The sequence below is a fragment of the Helianthus annuus genome, chromosome 3 (assembly GCF_002127325.2).
Source record: "Helianthus annuus cultivar XRQ/B chromosome 3, HanXRQr2.0-SUNRISE, whole genome shotgun sequence".
Taxonomy (NCBI): domain Eukaryota; kingdom Viridiplantae; phylum Streptophyta; class Magnoliopsida; order Asterales; family Asteraceae; genus Helianthus; species Helianthus annuus.
The window spans coordinates 45,150,876-45,170,346 of record NC_035435.2 but is presented as its reverse complement, the minus strand read 5'-3'; the positions used below and the strand labels follow the sequence as shown (position 1 = coordinate 45,170,346).

General features: G+C 37.2%; 1 protein-coding gene across 1 annotated transcript; it reads right to left on the bottom strand.

Annotated features, from left to right (window-relative positions):
* Positions 1-785: 785 nt before the first annotated feature.
* Positions 786-10,716, bottom strand: LOC110929068 (pumilio homolog 5). Its single transcript, XM_022172168.2, has 10 exons — positions 10,360-10,716; positions 6,677-7,159; positions 4,416-5,410; positions 4,189-4,330; positions 3,801-3,908; positions 3,089-3,301; positions 2,893-3,003; positions 2,177-2,371; positions 1,234-1,405; positions 786-1,044 (listed from the first exon to the last, which is right to left on the bottom strand). Exons 2-10 carry the CDS (start codon positions 7,106-7,108, stop codon positions 998-1,000), a joined length of 2,415 nt encoding a protein of 804 aa, XP_022027860.1. The 5' UTR covers positions 7,109-7,159; positions 10,360-10,716; the 3' UTR covers positions 786-997.
* Between the last annotated feature and the right edge of the window lie 8,755 nt (positions 10,717-19,471).

The window sequence follows — 19,471 nt, the reverse complement described above, 5'->3', positions numbered from 1 at the left end:
TACCACTTGAACTAATTTTTTTTTGTTTTGTTTTTTTACGTATTTTTTCCCATCTCTTGTAATGTATGTTTTCGGCCCTTATGCTTTGTTTGTTGTTTCTTAAATACCAAGTTCTTTTGTAGTTTACAATTTTCGTCAACGTTTAAACTTTACGCTTTTAACCCTTGCATAAGTTTTTTTCTTTTTTTTGTGGTTGGTTGTTTTTTTACTTATAACCTTTAATTTTCAACATTGACTCTTACAACCTCCTAACTTTCTAAATACTTTTTAATCAACTTTTACGTCTTTATTTATATTTATGTGTCGCTATAAACCTAAGTTGATTGGCATTCACACTGACAACCTTTTTACTTTGTAAATACTTTTCTACTCGAGTTTCCCACTTGATGTAAGACATGTGTCGACATACTTTTGTATCGGATAAAAAATTGGGTCACCCCGCCGCGAAGCACGGGTGTAACACCCTAGTTATTATTATAACTAGACTATTAACATTGGCAAGCTGAACTTTGGTTTATTTATGCCATATCGAAGCGAGCTCAAGCCAAGCTTTCGGCTCGTTTGAGATTGTTCTCAGATTACCTCAAGCCAAACTTGAGCTTTGGGTTTTACATGTGAGCCAAGCTTGAGCTCAAAATAGTAGACCTGAACTAAGCCGAGCTCAAGCTTCACAAAAACATGATGAGCCGAGCTCTAGTATTGGTAGGTTGGGGCTCGGCCCGACTCATCAGCCCTACTATCACTCTACATGCATAACGCATAGAACCACCCTTTTGTGCGAAATGTAAAAGTTGAACCACACACCTTTAAAAACATGTAATTTAGCTATTTACATCACTAAGAAGGATTTCTATTTTGACTAATCCCCCTTATACTATGTATCAAACTATAAAAGATTTCAATATGTAAACGCATCCTAAAGCGCAACTTTTAATAACTTTCTATGGTTGTTTAAGTCTAATAGCCGGCATGTGCATGATCAACACTTTGACCGGAACTATACAGATTTGCCATCGCTCATGTTTGAACCCAACGCCGCAATTTCTGCATGTCAAAACATAATAAAAGAATCAATAATCTTTTAATTGTGCCACTTGTCAAGTAAAATGTTGTATTTGTTGCTTAAAGTTCAATCAATCATTTTGATGTTAAGACAAATTCCAATTGTTCAAGTAAGAGATAATATGACCAAAACTAAGGGGAAAATAAGTAATTATTGTTCAAGGTATGTACCTTCACCATACAATTGTTCAAAGCGAGCAACGATATGTTTCCCATAAGTATATGTCTTCAACAAATTCAGATGACCTTTCATACGACTAAGCAACACTTTCCGTTGGTGGTCGCTACATATTTGAAGAACCTTTTGGACCACATAATTTGCATATTGGTCTTTCACCAACACCTTAATACATAAAAAACAAAACAGTTAAAATGTACGTTTTAGATGTGCCAATTTCAACCCATTTATTTATAAACGGGTCGATTCAAATAACATTTTTCTCCAAGGGGTCAACTAAAAGAATAGCTTAGAAGGGAAACAGTTCAAAACAGTTTTGACCCATTATCCAACCCGCCCATTTTGACACCTCTACAGGTCATTAAAAGTTAACGATGACATTGTAATTTTATAATACTTACTTAGGGCTGCCATTGAACCGAATGAACACGAACAAGGCCATGCTCGTGTTCATTCGTTAAGAAAATAAATGTGTTCACGAATTGTTCATAAACACTTATGGAACGAGATTATTTGTTTGCGTTCGTTCGTTAAGAAAAAGAACGTGTTCATGTTTGTTCGTAAATTTTAGGTAATGAAAGCAAACGAACACAAACAAATGTTCATGAACACAAATGAAAACAAACAAACAAACAAAAACAAGCGTTCATGAATGAAAACGAACATATATTAGATATTATATTAAATATATGATACACTATAATTTATTAAGTATTTTATTAGTGAGAATTTTAAAGTATTAAATATTATATAAAAATTTAAAACCCTAATAAACTATCGAAACATAAATGAAAATGTTACCGAACGTTCACAAACGTAAAGGAAAGAACACAACCTCTGTTCATGTTCCTTCATTTAATTAAATGAACGAACACAAACGAACTTCCCGCCGAACTGTTCGCGGAATGTTCGGTTGGTTTGCAGCCCTATACTTACCAATAAGTTATCATTGCCATCAGCACATTCAATAATCTCTTCAATTAGGATTTTTCTTATAGCTTCATCACCATATTCCAAACATTTTTCGACAACATTTGAGGCATATTTGTGTTGGCTTAATCGCACTATATGGCCCAACAATTTGTCTACTATCTGGCTTCTCACCTCTGGTTTCTCCGCCTCCAACACATACTGCGAGTACCACAAATAAACGCGTGTCCATAAAAGAAATAGAACACTTATATGACCCAAATAAGAGTATTTTTTTGGTCATTTGTATGCGCTTTTTTGAAACCAAGTGATTTTAAATAAACATTGCAAAATAATTAGTTATAATAATAGGATTAACGAGTTTGATGTGCTTCTAATGTCTAAAAGTTGTAGTAATAAGATAATTAGTTGTATGAGTGTTTAACAATTCTGATTATTTAATTAACTATCAAAATAAGTTGACCAAAAAAGACATTCTTTTATGTTATCAAAGTGTAAATTGACGATAAAATTTTTATTAGTTATAAGAAAATTTTTCTATAAATTATTTCTTAAATTAAAAAAAAAAAGTATCATATAGAGTTTGAAGTCTTTTTTTAGTAATATCAACTGAAAATCTAAATGAAAAAAATAATATTTAAAAAAAAGATAAAAAATACAAAATAGGGAAAAAAGAAACATTGATCCTTATGTAATTTAATCAATTACAAAATGGAACAAACCTGAGTTACATAATTGCCATACTGATCTTGTGCAAGAACATAAACATTCTCCAAGATCTCGTCCACTATGAATCGGCTTTGTACTTCGTCCGTTGAATGCTCTAATACCCTCTGTAAAAAAATAAAAAAAATATATAAAACAAAGTAACTTCTAAGGTAATGTCTATGCAAAAAAGAAAACAGTAGAGTAGTATACCTGTATGACACGGCAACCGTAAGGATGTTTTGCCAATAATTCAACTTGTCCACGAAACGATAATATCATTGTCTTGGTATTTTCGGTTGGCAAACATTCTATACACTTTTGTATCACGTGATTTCCATTTTGATCACGAACACATTCAAAGATATTTCCTTCCAGTTCGCGTACGATTTTGATTTTTTGTTCTAGCTCAAAGGCTTCAAGGGCCTACGATAAATTAAAACAAATCTTAAAAGTTGTTTTAAAAAGTAAAATCAAAATTTTGGATTTGGTCCCTAGCTTTTATAAAGTACACGGATGGTCCCTGTGATTTGCACTTTGTAACGGATTTAGTCCTTAGCAAACCATAGGGACCATCCGTGTACTTTTGGCAAAAGTTGGGGACTAAATGCGTTCGTTACAAAGTGCAAACCACAAGAACCATCTATGTACTTTTGAAAATCTAGGGACCAAATCCAAAATTTTGGTCAACCACAGGGACCATCCGTGTACTTTACTCTAAAACAGTTCAGGAGGTTGTAATCAATAAAAATAGATTCTCGCTGACTTTCAAGCCTTGCCGATTTGACTATTTTGACCAAACAGAGAACCCAAACCGACTCATTGTCATTTATAAGCAATTGGGCCACCTCTTTGCGCAGGTGTCAACAAATGGAATAAAAATGGAAAAACTATATTAATACAAATATTGATACTAATAATATACCTTTTGTATCACACGGCAACCGTACATCTGCAGACTTAAAGGCAATATGTGACCTTCAAGTTGTTTCCAAAACTCCCTCTTCTGTTGCGCATTTCCGTACTCAAGAATCTAAAAAGTACCAAGTATTATTGTTTCTGAACGAAAGACTTTCATAAACGCACATGAACTAACGTTCACGAACACAACTGAACAAACGGGACCTCTGTTCATGATTGTTCATTTAACTAATAGAACAAAATTTCATGTCCATGTCCATGTCCGTTCATTTATTAAACGAACGAACGCAAATGAACTTCCCGCCGAACGGTTCATGAACTGTTCGTTGAACGTTCGGTTCGTTTACATCCCTGACTAGCACATAATAGAAGATTCAAGAAATTAACTACACCTTCTGAATCACATAGTTTCCGAAAACATCGGTTATCAGCTTTGAAGCATGAGGAAAAACTTCTTTAAATATAGCTTCCCGCTCCTCATTACTACAAACTTCGAGCTTCTGTTGGACGAATCGGCTACCATATTGGTCAACACTGCATCAATTATTATAAAAACGAATAATTTCATCAAAAAGAAGAAGACGACAACTTAAAAAGGATCAAACAGTTTGGAACTTGCCTAAATTCAACAATGTGTCCATAAATTTCCGATAGCTCCAACCTTCGACCTTTACTCGTTTTCAACTGTTCAAGAAGTGAATTCGTTTTCGGGTCAGTATGCCCTTTCCATCCACCGTACACACTTTCATTTCTCCTACCATGGTAACTGACCCCACTTATAGGAGATTCCGGCAATAACGGACTAGCGGAGGGCGGATTCGGAAATTGCGCGAAATCCATATATGTCGGGCTCCCGAGATAATAAGGATTTGTGGTACCTACACTTCTTGAACTCAAGTTAACATGGCTCACGAGCCCCAAAGATTGTAATATATGATCTTGCGACAATAAGGGTAACGCAAAATGCCCATAGAAGTTGTTAGCTTGTTGCACATTGGCTCCTGAAGTTTGACTTTGACTTTGACTTTGACCTTGACCATTAAAGCTTGGAACCATGATGCCAAAAGGCACCGGAAACAGGTTGTTAGGAAGATATCCAGTTGCATAAGGTGAAACGGGTGGCGGGTTGAAAGCATATCCCCCTATCGCGTACGGTTGAGGGAAATATCCAGTTGGCAACATATTCGGGTAAAGCGGTGTCTCGGGACTCGTATACCCTGGATGAGTTGCATAATGTGGCTGGAATATCGGTTGTACCTCAGGTGAAAAATGGGTTGGATTTTGAGGAAATTGATTTGTGCCGAAGTAAGGTTGTGTCAATGGTACGGTTTGAGGGTGGGGGCCCACATGGACATTTTCATTTTCTAATTTTAGAAAATTGGAAATATCCAGCGAAATCATTCCATTTCTTATAGCCGAAACATCAGCATCAGCGACACCATCGATGGAACCATGCTCTTGTGGGCGAGTATTTAAGCTTGTGTTCAAGGGTGAATTAACTACCATATTGCCCCCTATACGGTCCATTGATGGTGAACCTGCTTCCGCATTTCGTTCTTCAATGAAAGGGTAAGAGTGATTAGACGCAGACGACTGCGCCTGAGAAAGATCTTCCTGTATAGAGATATAATTTGTGTTTATAACCACAATATTCATGTGTGTGTGTATAATTATATATGTATGTCTATGTAAATGTATATATAATATTATAGGAACTAGCAAGGAAAAGCGCTTGCGGTCCGCAAGGGCATTTTTTATATTACACGTGTAATCCATGATATATTACAAATATGTAATAGTACATTTCTTTTTGTGTTTTTTTCCAAAATATGCTACATATATGCACTATACGGAAAATAAGAAATTTGGAAAAAAAACATACTATTACACATGTGTAATATATCATGTATTACACATGTATAATACACCGCTTTTTTCCTTGCGGACCCCAAGCACTTTTCCTTGCGGTCCGTAGTGTGTTTTTGCTGAAGTTTTTTAGTTTTTTCATTAAAATGAGTTTTCTCATGATCCCTCCCCTAATATTATAAATATCTATGTATTTATGTGTATATGTACACACACACACACTAATTAAAGATGGAATATCGGTGGGTACGTAATGCGTTACAACGGGTACTCTTTAGTACGGGCAGAAAACAATTGGGTGAGGTTTTATGAATTATTTCAAAAACTTTTGGTCCAAAACTCTTTAACTGGCGTGCAAAATTTGATAGCAAAAAAATTATTATTTCAAAATATATATATATATATATATTTTAATTAAAGGGTGTAGGAGGTTATATGAATTAAACACACACTATAGGTGATTTCGACTAGTTTGACCCAACAAACCCCAATCAATACATTTATAAGTAAATGGGTCAAAACTGCGACATCTAAATATATGCACGTCTCAAATAATTATATTATTCCTCTTTTTATTTACCAAGTTACAACACACATCAAAATACCCCGAAATTTTAACAAACATGGACTGAGTATAAACTCCACCGCAAAAAAAGTTTCCATTTTTTAATGTTTTCATAAAACTAAATTAGAATTAGAGTTAATTACTGTTTTCGTCCCTGTGGTTTGTCAAAAATCACTATTTCAGTCCATTAGTTTAAAAATTGCGATTTCAGTCCCTGTGGTTTCACTTTCATAACCATTTCAGTCCCTGTGGTTTCACTTTCGTAACCATTTCAATCCATTTATTCTGTTAAGTACAGGGACTGAAATGGTTACGGGGTGGACTGAAATGGTTACGAAAGTGAAACCATAGGGACTGAAATCGCAATTTTTAAACTAATGGACTGAAATAGTGATTTTTTGACAAACCACAGGGACGAAAATAGTAATTAACTCTTAAAATCATCTTACCAGTCTTGGTGATTCATTAACCGATGACTCTTCACTGTGAGCCGAAAGAAAACTATGATCCGACCATATCGAGCTGCTAGAAGGAACATCAAAAGACGCCAACCTCTTATTACTTCCGGTACCTCGTACATTACGAAAAAGATATCGGTTTTCCCCAAAATACTCTAAATACGATGGACCGGCCTGGAGCTGTTCTTCAGACTCAGAAATCCCCGTATTATTTGGGTTTTGTCTAAACAAGAGGTTTTGAAAGGCTGCATATGAACCTTCAAAGCTTGGAGGAGCACTTCCACTTCGAATAGGTGGTAAAGTACCCTTTCGTCTTTGGAATCTTTGGCTCGTTAACACCGATTCCAAATCCTCAATTCCCATATTTGCAGATCCCCATTTCCCACTTGCTTCAATGATCGGAATCGGGCTTTCGGTCGCCATTAGTGTTTCAATACATTAGTGTTGTAAAAATTGAAAGGCTTCCTCTTTTGGCTGAAAATATATAAGGCGAAGATATATGATATGTAACACGAAATCTATTTAGAGAATCAACTCTAGCCATTGGATCAAACTCATATCCACCGTTGATTAGGCGGTGATTTGCTATAAATAGGTGAGTGACGTTGCCTCTTAATGAGTGCAAAACCAAATTCAATTGGGTTAGGTTCCTAACAGGGGTGTAAGCGAACCGAGCCGCTCGTGAGCTACTCTACATCAGCTCGTTAGAAGCTCGGATCGAGTCGAGCTTAAATGAGCTCGATCCCCAGCTCGAGCTTATAATGAAGCTATTTAAAAAAACGAGCTTGAGCTTCACTTATCGAGCTTGACTAGGCTCGCGGGCCCAAACAAGCCACCTATTATTTAATATATAACTTACATGTAATCAATATCATATGTAAAATTACGACAAATGTAATTACATAACATATATTATGCTATATAGAGAGTATAACTACAAATATACTGATATACGTCACCATAATTCATTATAAATGTGGATAAATTAAAATAATAAACGAGTTAAGCTTGAAAAACTACTCAGCTAGTCAGCTCGAGCTTTAGAAAATAGAGCTTTAAACGAGTCAAGCTCGAGCTCTCTTAAGTTAAACGAGCCAAGCTCAAGCATTCTCAAGTTAAACGAGCGGAGAGCGTGCTTGGCTAGCTGACTCAGCTCAGCGCGTTTACACCCTTGGTTTTTAATAATTTGAATTATTCAACATTGAACAATCATGTGTTAACTACTTGTTTATCTAACATACCTTGTTTAAGCTAGGGAAAATGGTATGTAACACGTGTCACAAGCTTCTAACCATAGTTGTTAATAGCGAATAGCGGATGATAGCGACATGCAACCTATACGCTACGTAGCGATAGCGATGAAATAGCAGCCGCTATTTTATGTTTAGCAATACACTAGAAGAAAATTTTAGAAATATATTATATGTATAATATATCCAAAGACGGTGTTTCTATTCGAATATTTAACAAAAAAACCTAAATTCCAGCTATTATATACGTATATAATATTGCTATTTATATTAAAACTATATAAAAAAACCCGGAAATCCCGCAAATTTACTCACTATGGAGACGCCAAAATAAGATAGCGATGAATGAGTGCTTCGCTACACTATTCGCTATAGCGCTCGCTATTAACAACTATGCTTCTAACACGTATTGGGAATTATCTAAAACCATTTTGGAGTCTACACGATATTTATTCTTTAAATGACAATAACCCTTATCATTAAATTTACTTGTATGATAAAGCATAATCATGGTTTTATAAAGCATGAGGTGCTTTGAGGCGTTTAGGGCCCAGAAGCCGAGGCACGGAGTGCTAGCCTGATAGCCTCATGTACACGAGGTTTCTGACATTTATAAGATAGTATAAATTAAATCTAGATAACATTTTCTACTTGTTAATCCTTAAACATCCAATAATAAGGTAATAAAAAGAGACCAATTATTGATATAAAAAACATGAACAATTTCAATGTACAACCAAACAAGCTCAATGTACAATCTAAAAAGAACGTGTAAATAAAGCTTGTTTGGTTGTACACAGAACGTGTTCATGCTTTTTATATTAAATAATTTGCGTGTATTTATTTTTCCTATCTTATACGTGGATGTTTAACAATTAACAACTAGAAAATGTTATAAAGAACTAATTTCTTATTATCGCGCACCTCATGTACATGAGGCTAGTGCCTTCGCCTTGCACCACGACCCTAAGCGCCTTGAAGCACCCGACGTCTTTTAATACCAAATAATCAATCATATTCAAAGATCATAAACCACTATACATCTTATTATCTCTTTACATCTACCGTTCAATTACTTACACATCTCATGGCATTCCTAAGCGTTGTTACAAAATATAAGCAAAAATTTCAAAAGAACCTATTCACTCCTCTAGGTTCTTACACATATGACATACTAACGCTATGGGTTAAGGGTAGCATCTAACAGCTACCTATGAATGGGTCAATTCCGGTTAGATTTTATCTCTAAAAGGTCAAACGGGTAAAAAAAGTCAAACAAAAACAGGTCAAAAGTGGCACAAAGCATTTTTTAATGCACATCTAAACCATTTTATTAAAAAATTAGATTAACCCTGAAATAATATAAATTTGTGATCACACATGACGCACTAAGTATTCAAAAATTATATAAAATTTTGGACAAAAAAAGTATCGGGTCAACCCCAACCCACAGGTACGTTTCGACCAATTACCCCACCCGCCGACCAGCCCATATTTCCACCTCTAGCTTTAATATACTTACCCTGCGGGATTAAAGTACAGCTATTTCCTCAACAAATTTTCAAACTTTAGAGCCTTAAGACAATCAACTCTAATCCATTGCAAGTATAACTAGGAATCTATCCCCGAAAAACCCCTCACGCCTTTACACCAAAGCTCAGTTGCTTTAGTTCCATTAGATTCATTTACTTATAATATCTCGTTAAACAAACAACAAAATAAACAAAGTTTAGCAACAAGATCAATTAGTCCCATATAAAGGACCATGCTTTTTTTTTCAAGTTAACCAAAACCTCTACTCAAACAATCACAAAGATACAAACTTTATCAACCAACACAAGTCTTTGACAATTACCAAGTTCAAATTCTTCAAATTAACAAAATCCCATTAAAAAAAAAAAACAACTTGCATTATGCAAACAGACAAAAGGGTATTGAACAGCTTAAAACTTCAACTTAAAAGAACACTAAAACTCAAACAATCTTTTTGGGCAAAATTATACAAGTTTTTTATTAAAGAACCAAAATTCTCACCTGGGTTTTGTCTTAAACAACTGATTACCAAGTTTAAATTCCTCAAATTAACAACAACCCATATGAAAAAACTTGCATTATGCAAACATGCAAAAGGGTATTACATAACCCTAAAAAAAAACAATCTTTTTGGGCAAAATTCAATAACTTTTTTATTAAAAAACTAAAATTCTTACATGGGTCTTGTCTAAAACAAATGATTACCAACTTCAATTTCATCAAATTAACAAAAACCCATATGAAAAAAAAAAAAAAAAAAAACACCCTTGCATTATGCAAACATGCAAAAGGGTATTGAACAACTTATAGCTTCTACTTACAAGAACCCTAAAAAAAACAATCTTTTTGGGCAAATTCAATAACTTTATATTAAAGAACTAAAATTCTCACCTGGGTTTTGTCTTAAACAGCTGAATACCAAGTTCTTGAAACCCTAGGTGCTCTCTGTTGGCTGTTGAAGAAGAAGATGATGATGTAGGATGATCAGAGAAAAGAGAAAAAGGGTATTGAAAATGAAGCAAAGTGGGGCTTTGATATCTGATAGTTTATAGTTAAAGTTGCATAGATGGTGAAAAACAAGAATATTTCCAAAATATTCAAGCTCTGTTTCTGTAAATTTTGTGAAGGGGTCCTGTAGAAAAGGTTGAATGTGACAAGCAAGAAACTTGACAGAAAGAATATTGGGTTTAAATTCAGTTAATCTGTATCTTTTTTTTTGAAAGTTAATCTGTATCTATTCTTGAATTCTTTGTATCTAAAGTTTTTTGGGTTTAAATATAGTTGAAATTAAACACACTCAATCCAATCTGCTTGGAATATCTTTTTGGCAAAAGTTGTGTGTACGTCACATTTTGATTGTGTTATTGGTTTTGTTTTGAAAAATATTATATTTTTATGTGATTATTTATTTATTTATTTATAAATGCACGTCTATTGTCTTGCTTGTTTTCTCTTGGTATACTTTTGTTTTTTATTTTGTCACATGTCTCAACTCCCAAGTCATATTTTTCGGAACATATCAATCATTGTTTTTCGAGTTAAATGCTTGGTTGGTTCATGTGATTTGCAAAAATTGCAGACTTGGTCTTAGTGGTTTACTAATTACACGCGTGGTCCCAAAAGTTGTCAAAAGTGCACTCTCTTAGTCCCCAGCCCTAACTTCAGTTATTTTTCTCTGTTAAATCACCCCATGTGCCTAGCACGTGAGGGTAGTTTAGTCCTTTCAGTCCAGCTTCATCCACACAACAAGTCCAGCTCACCGCCATTTCTTTTTCACACTTCACATCCTCTTCTTCATCCAATCAATCACACCAAAACACACACACACACATAATTATATAATTTCATTCACACACACTCACACACGCATTCGGTTAAGTAGAAAACCGTGGATTATCAACCAATCGATCTGTACAATATGAGAGACTGCACCGCCGTAGACGGCGGCGACAACCGGTTGCCGGAGAGAAACGCCGGTGAAGAAGCATGCAGGCTTGTGGAACAAAGTAAGGAGTTGCAGGAATCAGCATCGGCGTTAATTTCTAGAAATTCGCAGGAGGATGCGTAGTTACGACAACGAGCCCGAGCTCTCGATTCGAATATCAAAATGCTCCGTTCGTTCATTGATTCGTCTGTTAAGAAAGGCAATTTAGATTCCAAACGTGCAGAGAAAGTAAGGATTTCGTTAATTGTGTGATTTTAGGGTTGAAAATATTAGTGATCGGGATTGCGTTGACGGAGCTGCAGATTGATGTGGTGGTTGAATTTATCGGTGAGACAAGGATCAAAGGATGAAGATAGAGAGAGAAAGAAGAGAGAGAGAGAGACGAAGAAGACCAAGCTCCATTTCAACTATCATGGCCGGAAAGTATAGATAGTGGTGGTATTTGGCCGGAACAGACGGTGGTGGTGATTTGGGGAAGAAGAAGGGACTGAAAGGACTAAACTACCCTCACGTGCTATGCACATGGGGTGTTTTAACTGAGAAATTTAACAGGGGGCCAAGAGAGTGCACTTTTGACAACTTTTGGGACCACGCGTGTAATTAGTAAACCACTAGGACCAAGTCTGCAATTTTTGCAAACCACAGGGACCAACCAAGCATTTAACTCTTGTTTTTCATTTTGAAACATCAGTAACACTGATCACATCTTCACGGGATGCGTTGTGGTGCTAAAGGTTTGGCAGTTTTTTGTTCTTGGACCCGTCTTCCTTTGATGTTTGCGTTTGATTTTAAAGATGTGGCAAATTTCCATTTAGTTTGTAATCCTAGAAAGGAGGAAAGAGTGGTGGTGAAAGGTTTGATCATGAAAGGGTGTTGGTGTATTTGGAGGGCGAGGAATGAAAAGATATTCTCCAATGGCTCAGGAAGGAGTGAAGGCATCATGGGGATATAAAATCGTTGGGTTTTCTTTGGTTAGGTAATAGATAGAAACATAAAAGGATTTTGTGGGATGAATGGTGTAATTTTCTTTGTATAGGTTGTAGTTAGTTATGGTGAGCCGGCCTTGTTGGGTCTGGTCTCGGTTTGTTAATAAAGTTTACATTTAAAAAAAAGTAAAGCATTTTTCATATCCGTAAAGTAAGGTAAAAGAAGTTTTCATAAATTCTTTATATAACTATACTAGGTTATATACCCGTGAGTTTCACGGGTTATGGGTTGTGTTAGAAAAATCTATTAAGTAATTGGAATATGGGGTTAGCTCATTTGGTAGAGGCTTATGCTCTAAGAGGTGAGGCCCCAATTTTAAACCCGGGAAACAGATTAATTTAGGATTATTAGAGTATAACGTTGGAGAAAAATTTATTTATATGCGACACGGGTAGAAAAATTTATTTATATGTCAAACCATGTCACTTCGTAAATCGAGTCACCTCTATAAAAAGAACCAACCAAATCATAAGTGTTTAAATATATAAAATAAACTTTGGTGTCGATACTTTTCTACTATGCGGTACCAATGGTGGACCCATGATTTTTTTTTTCATTGAGGGGCAATCACGTGGCTTAACCAAACTTTTAGTTGGACATCATCTCCTTAGGATGCTAAAGTAGATTTCAAGATTCATGCCACATATTGTATAGAGCATACATATCCAATTATAAAATTCATTATGTGGGGTATGACTATGAAAAGGGGCATAAGTCGAGCTACAAGAAAAATTGAGGTTCGGGCAATAGTATAGTCGGTTAATGAACTTCCCGGGTAGGAAAAACTAATTTACATTAATCGAATTATGTCATTAAATAAGATAAAAAAACGTGATAAGTGTTTAAATATATAAATTAAACTTCGGTGACGATACTATGCTACTATGTGATACCTTCTATCGTATTCATGCCATTTCACGAATTCCCACTCTTGATACGTATTTGTAGATTTTCTTGTAGTTTTTTGTTAAAACCTCAATAAGTTAAATAGAAAACAATAGCTAAATGGAAAACAATAGCTACAAGGACGCCGTTCAAAAAAAAAATAGCTACAAGGACATTCACACTTAAAGTTTAACAACAAGAAAGCAAAATTGGACCTTTGTTGACTTTGATTGTTTTACATTTGCAATAATATAGATCCAACCTTTTTTTAACATAAAGGGAAACATTCTACACCTTGACTTTTACTCCTAGAATTACCTATTCACACCAGGTTCCATTAACCTGGTGACCCGCTCCTGGACCAAGGTTTGCCAAAGCATGATCTTTGTTGACCTTCTATGACTATCCTTGACTGGACCAAATAAACCTGACTATCCAACACTGCAACAGTCCCTTGTCTAGGTACATGCATTTTAAAAGCACAAACCTTTTAGCTCCAATTTCTTTCATTTCCGCATCAATTTCTTTGCTAGGAAGATATTGTTGCAAACTTGAAGGATCACAAGCATGTGGACATGTGGGCTAGCTGTAAAGAACTAAAAAAAATTAAATGTTACATAAATCCATCAACAACATAAATAATAAAGTCTACATTTTGTTTAATATTAAAAAAAGATAGTTGTCTCATCCTTCAAAGCGATGGCTGCACTTCCTCTTTGTTCAGGATACATGCACAAGGTGGGGCAAGGGCCCCAACTGAGATCAGCCTAACAATACTGGTTGTCAATATAAGTATGCTGATGTTCGTTTATTGTAAAATAATAATATTTGTATAAAAATACTGGTCGTTCATGATTACATTCTGTTTATGAAAACTCTATATCTGTTTATGATTTTTGAAAGTAATTAATAGCAGAAACAGATTAATGTTTGTATATTCTGTGATTCTGTTCATACTTTAGGTATTTCCTTGCTAAATTGACTTTCAACTGTTTTGGTCCATTAGATTGTTACACATTTATTATAGCTTTTACTATATTTTATACCTGCCAAACTGGCGGGTCAGGTCGGGTATAATGGGTCAGAATGGGTTCCGGTCAGAACGGGTCGCTTTGAAAAAAGGGTCATTTTTCTTTGGGTCAAGATGTGTTTGGGTCAGAATGGGTCGCTTTAAAAAGGGTCGTTTTGGTTCGGGTCAAACAGGTGGCTTTGAAAAAAGGGCCATTTTGGTTCGGGTGAAAACGAATCTTGACAAAAATAATAGTATGGGTTGTTCATGGTTGTATCCTGCACTTACATGCTTGTATCGCCTTTACAGTTGTCAATTTTTTTTATTTTTTTTATTATTTTTATTTTTTTAATTTTTTATTATTTTTTCATCTCATCTTTACCCAAACCTATCCTGACTTAAACCCATCCTAACCCAAACCCATCCGACCTTTTTTTTTGTCACACCCCAACCGATGGCGGAATCATCGGGGCGCGGCACTGAGCGAAACAGATTGTTCAGAAGTTTCCACAACAACTATCATACAATTCAGTTATATAACACGTCCCATACCGTGTCCCAAATAATAACAAGTTATCATAGAAATCAACTAAACAATATGGGAACTGTTCCGACAACTCAGATTCTTAATTATTACAGACCGAATTTAAATATTGTTTTAAGACTTCTAGACGGCTATCCGTAAATCTTACTGACTACAGGTGCCAGTACAAGATCTACAGATAATTATGGCCCTGGAGCAGGTATGTGGACACTGTCCTAAGGTCACAGGCTCCTAGAAGCTTATTATTGCCTCGCTTCCCTAGCACGCTAGTAGCTTAAACACCTGTCACATACGTTAAAATAAAAGTCAATACATATAATGTAAAGGTGAGTACACAAGTTTGATATAGCATATAAAGTTCGAAAAGTTTACGCATAACCAAGCACGTACACAAGGGCAAACGATGCATGTAAATTATCAACATGGGACCATCGATACCAACGACTTCGAGTTGACTGTCCGAGACAGTTCGCAATACATGATTACCACTGTAACCCATGCAAGTAATTGTCCTTAGCAACCCCCGTGTGAACGGGTGCTGAGTCCAAACTATAGTACTACGTTGCTAAAGCAGGTAGATAGCACTCCACGTGTAAACATAATAGACAGCAATCATTTAGACAAGTAATACATGCAAGTAGGTTAGCGTTCAATAGTTTGTGCTGTTTGTGAATTTGATAGATTACGTATGTAACACCCAAAAGTGCTGAAAGCAAAAAGGGATCGAGTATACTCACAGTGGTTGGTTGTGGATTGAAAGGAGCACTGAGAATAGGTTAGCCTGAATAGTTCGATAACACAGCGATGAGTAACGCGGAAAAAGGTAAACGATGTACTTGGATCGAGTAGACCATTCGATCGGACGGCAGTTCGATCGAGTGGGCTGTTCGATTGGTTTGAAAGTCCGTTCGAACATCCATTCGATCGGCCGGCTGGCTCGATCGGCTGGTTCCTTCAAGTGGATTGTTTCTTCCTTTGATGAGAAGGATGTGTTTGTGTATGATGGTTTGAACTTTTGAAGTTCTTGCAGCATTACCGTTCAAGTTGACCGATCGAACGGGCTGTTCGATCGGTTAGCCCAACCGATCGGCTAGCACTTCATTGTTTTCAAATATGTCACTCGATCGGTTGGCATGCTCGATCGGGTGACATTCCAATGTTTCGAAAAGTCTAAGTGTTTTGAAGTGTAGTATCTCATGATTCGAGTAGTAATGATTACAATCGAGTGGCTCGATCGATCGAACAGAACTCTGTCAATATTACACCTTGTGAGTTTGGGGGACTAAGTGCTAGTCGATCGGTTAGCCTAGTCGATCGGCTGGCATAGTCGTTCGGTTGGGCTGTTCGATCGAACAGCCTAGCCGTTCGGCCAGCTTCTCGATTCGGTTAACCTATCACTTAACACTTGGTTATTCCCGTTAATTGTTGATGTTTTAGAGATATTTTGACTACGAGTTGAACCACAAAGCTGAAGTCCCTACTTAGTCTACTGACTCGAGCAGGAATCACCCAAGCTCGGCCAGAGGCGGTTTGGAACTTAAGTTTAACGTTTAACCCGAAATCGGTATATCTCTCGGTAGAACCCGAATCTTGAACCATGTGTTTGTTTAGATTGATTTGTAAATCGGTTCAAGTCTCGTTTTCACCTTTTTGAGTGTAAAAGAGTTGAAAGATAGATGAAAACCTGTCTTTCAATCCTTTTCCACTGTGAAATGTTAAGATCTTTGATAGATTTTAGGTTATTTATGTGGAAATCGGTTAGATCTAAGCTATTCATGGTGGAATGATGTCAAAACTTAGTGTTCTTGAAGAACACATGATGACATCACTCAAGAACACCTAGATCTTGGTGATTTCATGGATGAAATCCAAGTTTTGAAAGATAGAAAGATGGAGAATCGATTAATGAACAAAAACGTACAAGGATTAGAGCGAAATACTTACCGGTTTGAGAGAAATCTGGGATTTAGTGAGAAGAAGAGGCTGGTCGGTCAGAGCTTTCCAAAAGTGGAAAGTTTGACAAGGACAGCCCTATTTATAGGCTTCCAAAAGAGGAAAGGGTCAGCTGATCGAACAGCATCCCTGATCGAGCGGCTGTCCGATCGAACAGCCTGTTCGATCGGCTAGCCTGTTCGATCAGGTTGCCCTGTTCGATCGGCTTGCCTGGTTTTGAGTGTTTCGCGACGATTTTTGATATTTCGACTTCGATGAACGATGATTTGAGAATGATAGAATTCCTAATCAAATTACTTTTAGTCTCAACTACTATATCTAACATACGAGCATCCTTACAACCATTTCGGGTTCGATTTCCATTGAGTTTGATTCACCTTTGAGTCTTGATTGATTTGATTGATTCACCACACACTTTAACATAAAAGTAAACATGCACAAGTAACACATAAGGCACACACACACGTATAAAAAGTACTAAAATCCCCACACTTGAGTTTGATGATTGATTTGATTAGCTTGATTATTGACTGACTAGCTTTATTGCATTGTTACTTCCTATCATTCACAGTCGGTCGTTGATTCACAGTTCGATTATCGGCCGATTAGTTTGATTATACAACACTTACTCCAAATAATATGAAAATCAAAATGAAACTAAAATGAAATTAATCTTTATTGATCTTTAATTCCAATAACAGTCAACTCTTGACTTTGACTTTGACTCTTGGGAAAACACGGGGTGTTACAGTCTCCCCTCCTTTAGGGAATTTCGTCCCGAAATTAGGCCGAGAACCGTACATCGCCGTGTGATTTTACCAATTTGATGCTTTAGATCTATCTGAACAACTGCGGGTACTTGGCCTTCATGTCACTTTCGAGTTCCCAAGTGAACTCCGCGCCTCGTTTGCCTTCCCATCGTACCTTTACAATAGGAATGCGAGAGCGTCTGAGTTGCTTGGTCTGTCGGTCCATGATTTCGACAGGCTTTTCCACGAAGTGTAGCGTCTCATTGACCTGAAGATCGTCGAGTGGTATTATTGCGTCGTGGTCGGCTACGCATTTTCGAAGGTTTGAAATATGGAAAGTCGGGTGGACATTGCTGAGTTCCTCCGGTAATTCGAGTTTGTAGGCAACCTTACCGATCCTTTCCAGAATCTTAAAAGGTCCAACAAATCGAGGCGCAAGTTTCCCTCTTTTGCCGAATCGGACTACTCCCTTCCAAGGTGATACCTTTAGGAGTACGTAGTCGCCAACTGCAAATTCGCGGGGCTTGCGTCGTTTATCGGCGTACATCTTTTGTCTGTCCCGGGCCTTCACCAAGTTTTCCCTTATCTGGTGGATCTTGTCAGTCGTTTCTTGCAGAATCTCGGGCCCAGTCAATTGTGAATGACCGACCTCGTGCCATACAATAGGCGAGCGACATCTCCTACCATACAAGGCTTCGAAAGGTGCCATTTCGATGCTGGAGTGATAGCTATTATTGTACGAAAATTCGACCAACGGTAGGTGTTTGCTCCAACTACCACCAAAATCGATAACACACGCACGGAGCATGTCTTCAATAGTACGAATCGTTCTTTCAGTCTGCCCGTCGGTTTGCGGGTGGAATGCGGTACTCAAATTCAGCGTCGTACCAAGAGCTGCTTGAAAAGTTTCCCACAATCTCGATGTAAACCGAGCGTCGCGATCAGAAATGATGTCTCGAGGCGTACCATGATTCTTAATGATCTCGACGGTGTAGATTTGGGCTAGCTTGGCCACCTTATAGTCTTCTCGTATTGGCAGAAAGTGGGTTGATTTGGTTAGACGATCGACTATAACCCAAATACTGTCGTGACCTGATGGCGTGGTCGGAAGCTTAGTTATGAAATCCATAGCTATGCTTTCCCACTTCCATACGGGTATCGGCGGTTGTTCGAGTAAGCCTGAAGGTCTTTGGTGTTCAGCCTTGACTCTTGCACAAGTTAAACAGCTACCAACATATAGAGCAATATCCCTTTTCATCCCAGGCCACCAGTACTTGTAGCGAAGGTCCTGGTACATTTTGTCCGCACCGGGATGAATGGAATATCGGGATTTGTGGGCTTCGTTCATGATGATCTTTCGCAAATCTGTCCTCCTCGGAACCCAGATTCGGTCCAGATAATAGAATATCCCGTTGGCTTTGCTCACGAGCTGAGTTCCATCGTGATAGATTCGTTCTTTCTTCAACGTACGCTCGTTAAAGCAAGCGTGTTGTGCTTCGCGGATGAGAGCTTCGAGGTTATACTGAGCCTGGATGTTTCGAACACCTATCACGTAATTCTTTCTGCTGAGGGCGTCTGCAACTACATTCGCCTTGCCTGGGTGATAACGGATCTCACAGTCGTAATCGTTGAGGAGTTCTACCCATCGGCGTTGACGCATATTGAGTTCTCTCTGGTTAAAGATATGTTGTAGGCTCTTGTGATCGGTGAAGATCGTACACTTTGTACCATACAGGTAGTGTCGCCAAATCTTTAAGGCAAAGACAACTGCGCCTAGCTCAAGGTCATGGGTTGTATAGTTCTTCTCGTGGATTTTGAGCTGTCGAGATGCGTAAGCTATAACCTTGTCTCGTTGCATGAGAACACAGCCAAGTCCAAGGTTTGAAGCATCACAATAGACAACGAAGTCATCGCTTCCGTCCGGCAGTGTA

Coding starts and splice junctions, on each gene's coding strand:
- LOC110929068 (XM_022172168.2), bottom strand. CDS start 7,108: ATGGCGACCGAAAGCCCGATTCCGATCATTGAAGCAAGTGGGAAATGG. Junction 3,004..3,088: donor ACGGTTGCCGTGTCATACAG/GTATACTACTCT, acceptor ATTTTTTTACAG/AGGGTATTAGAGCATTCAAC. Junction 1,406..2,176: donor ATGGCAATGATAACTTATTG/GTAAGTATAGGG, acceptor TTATGTATTAAG/GTGTTGGTGAAAGACCAATA.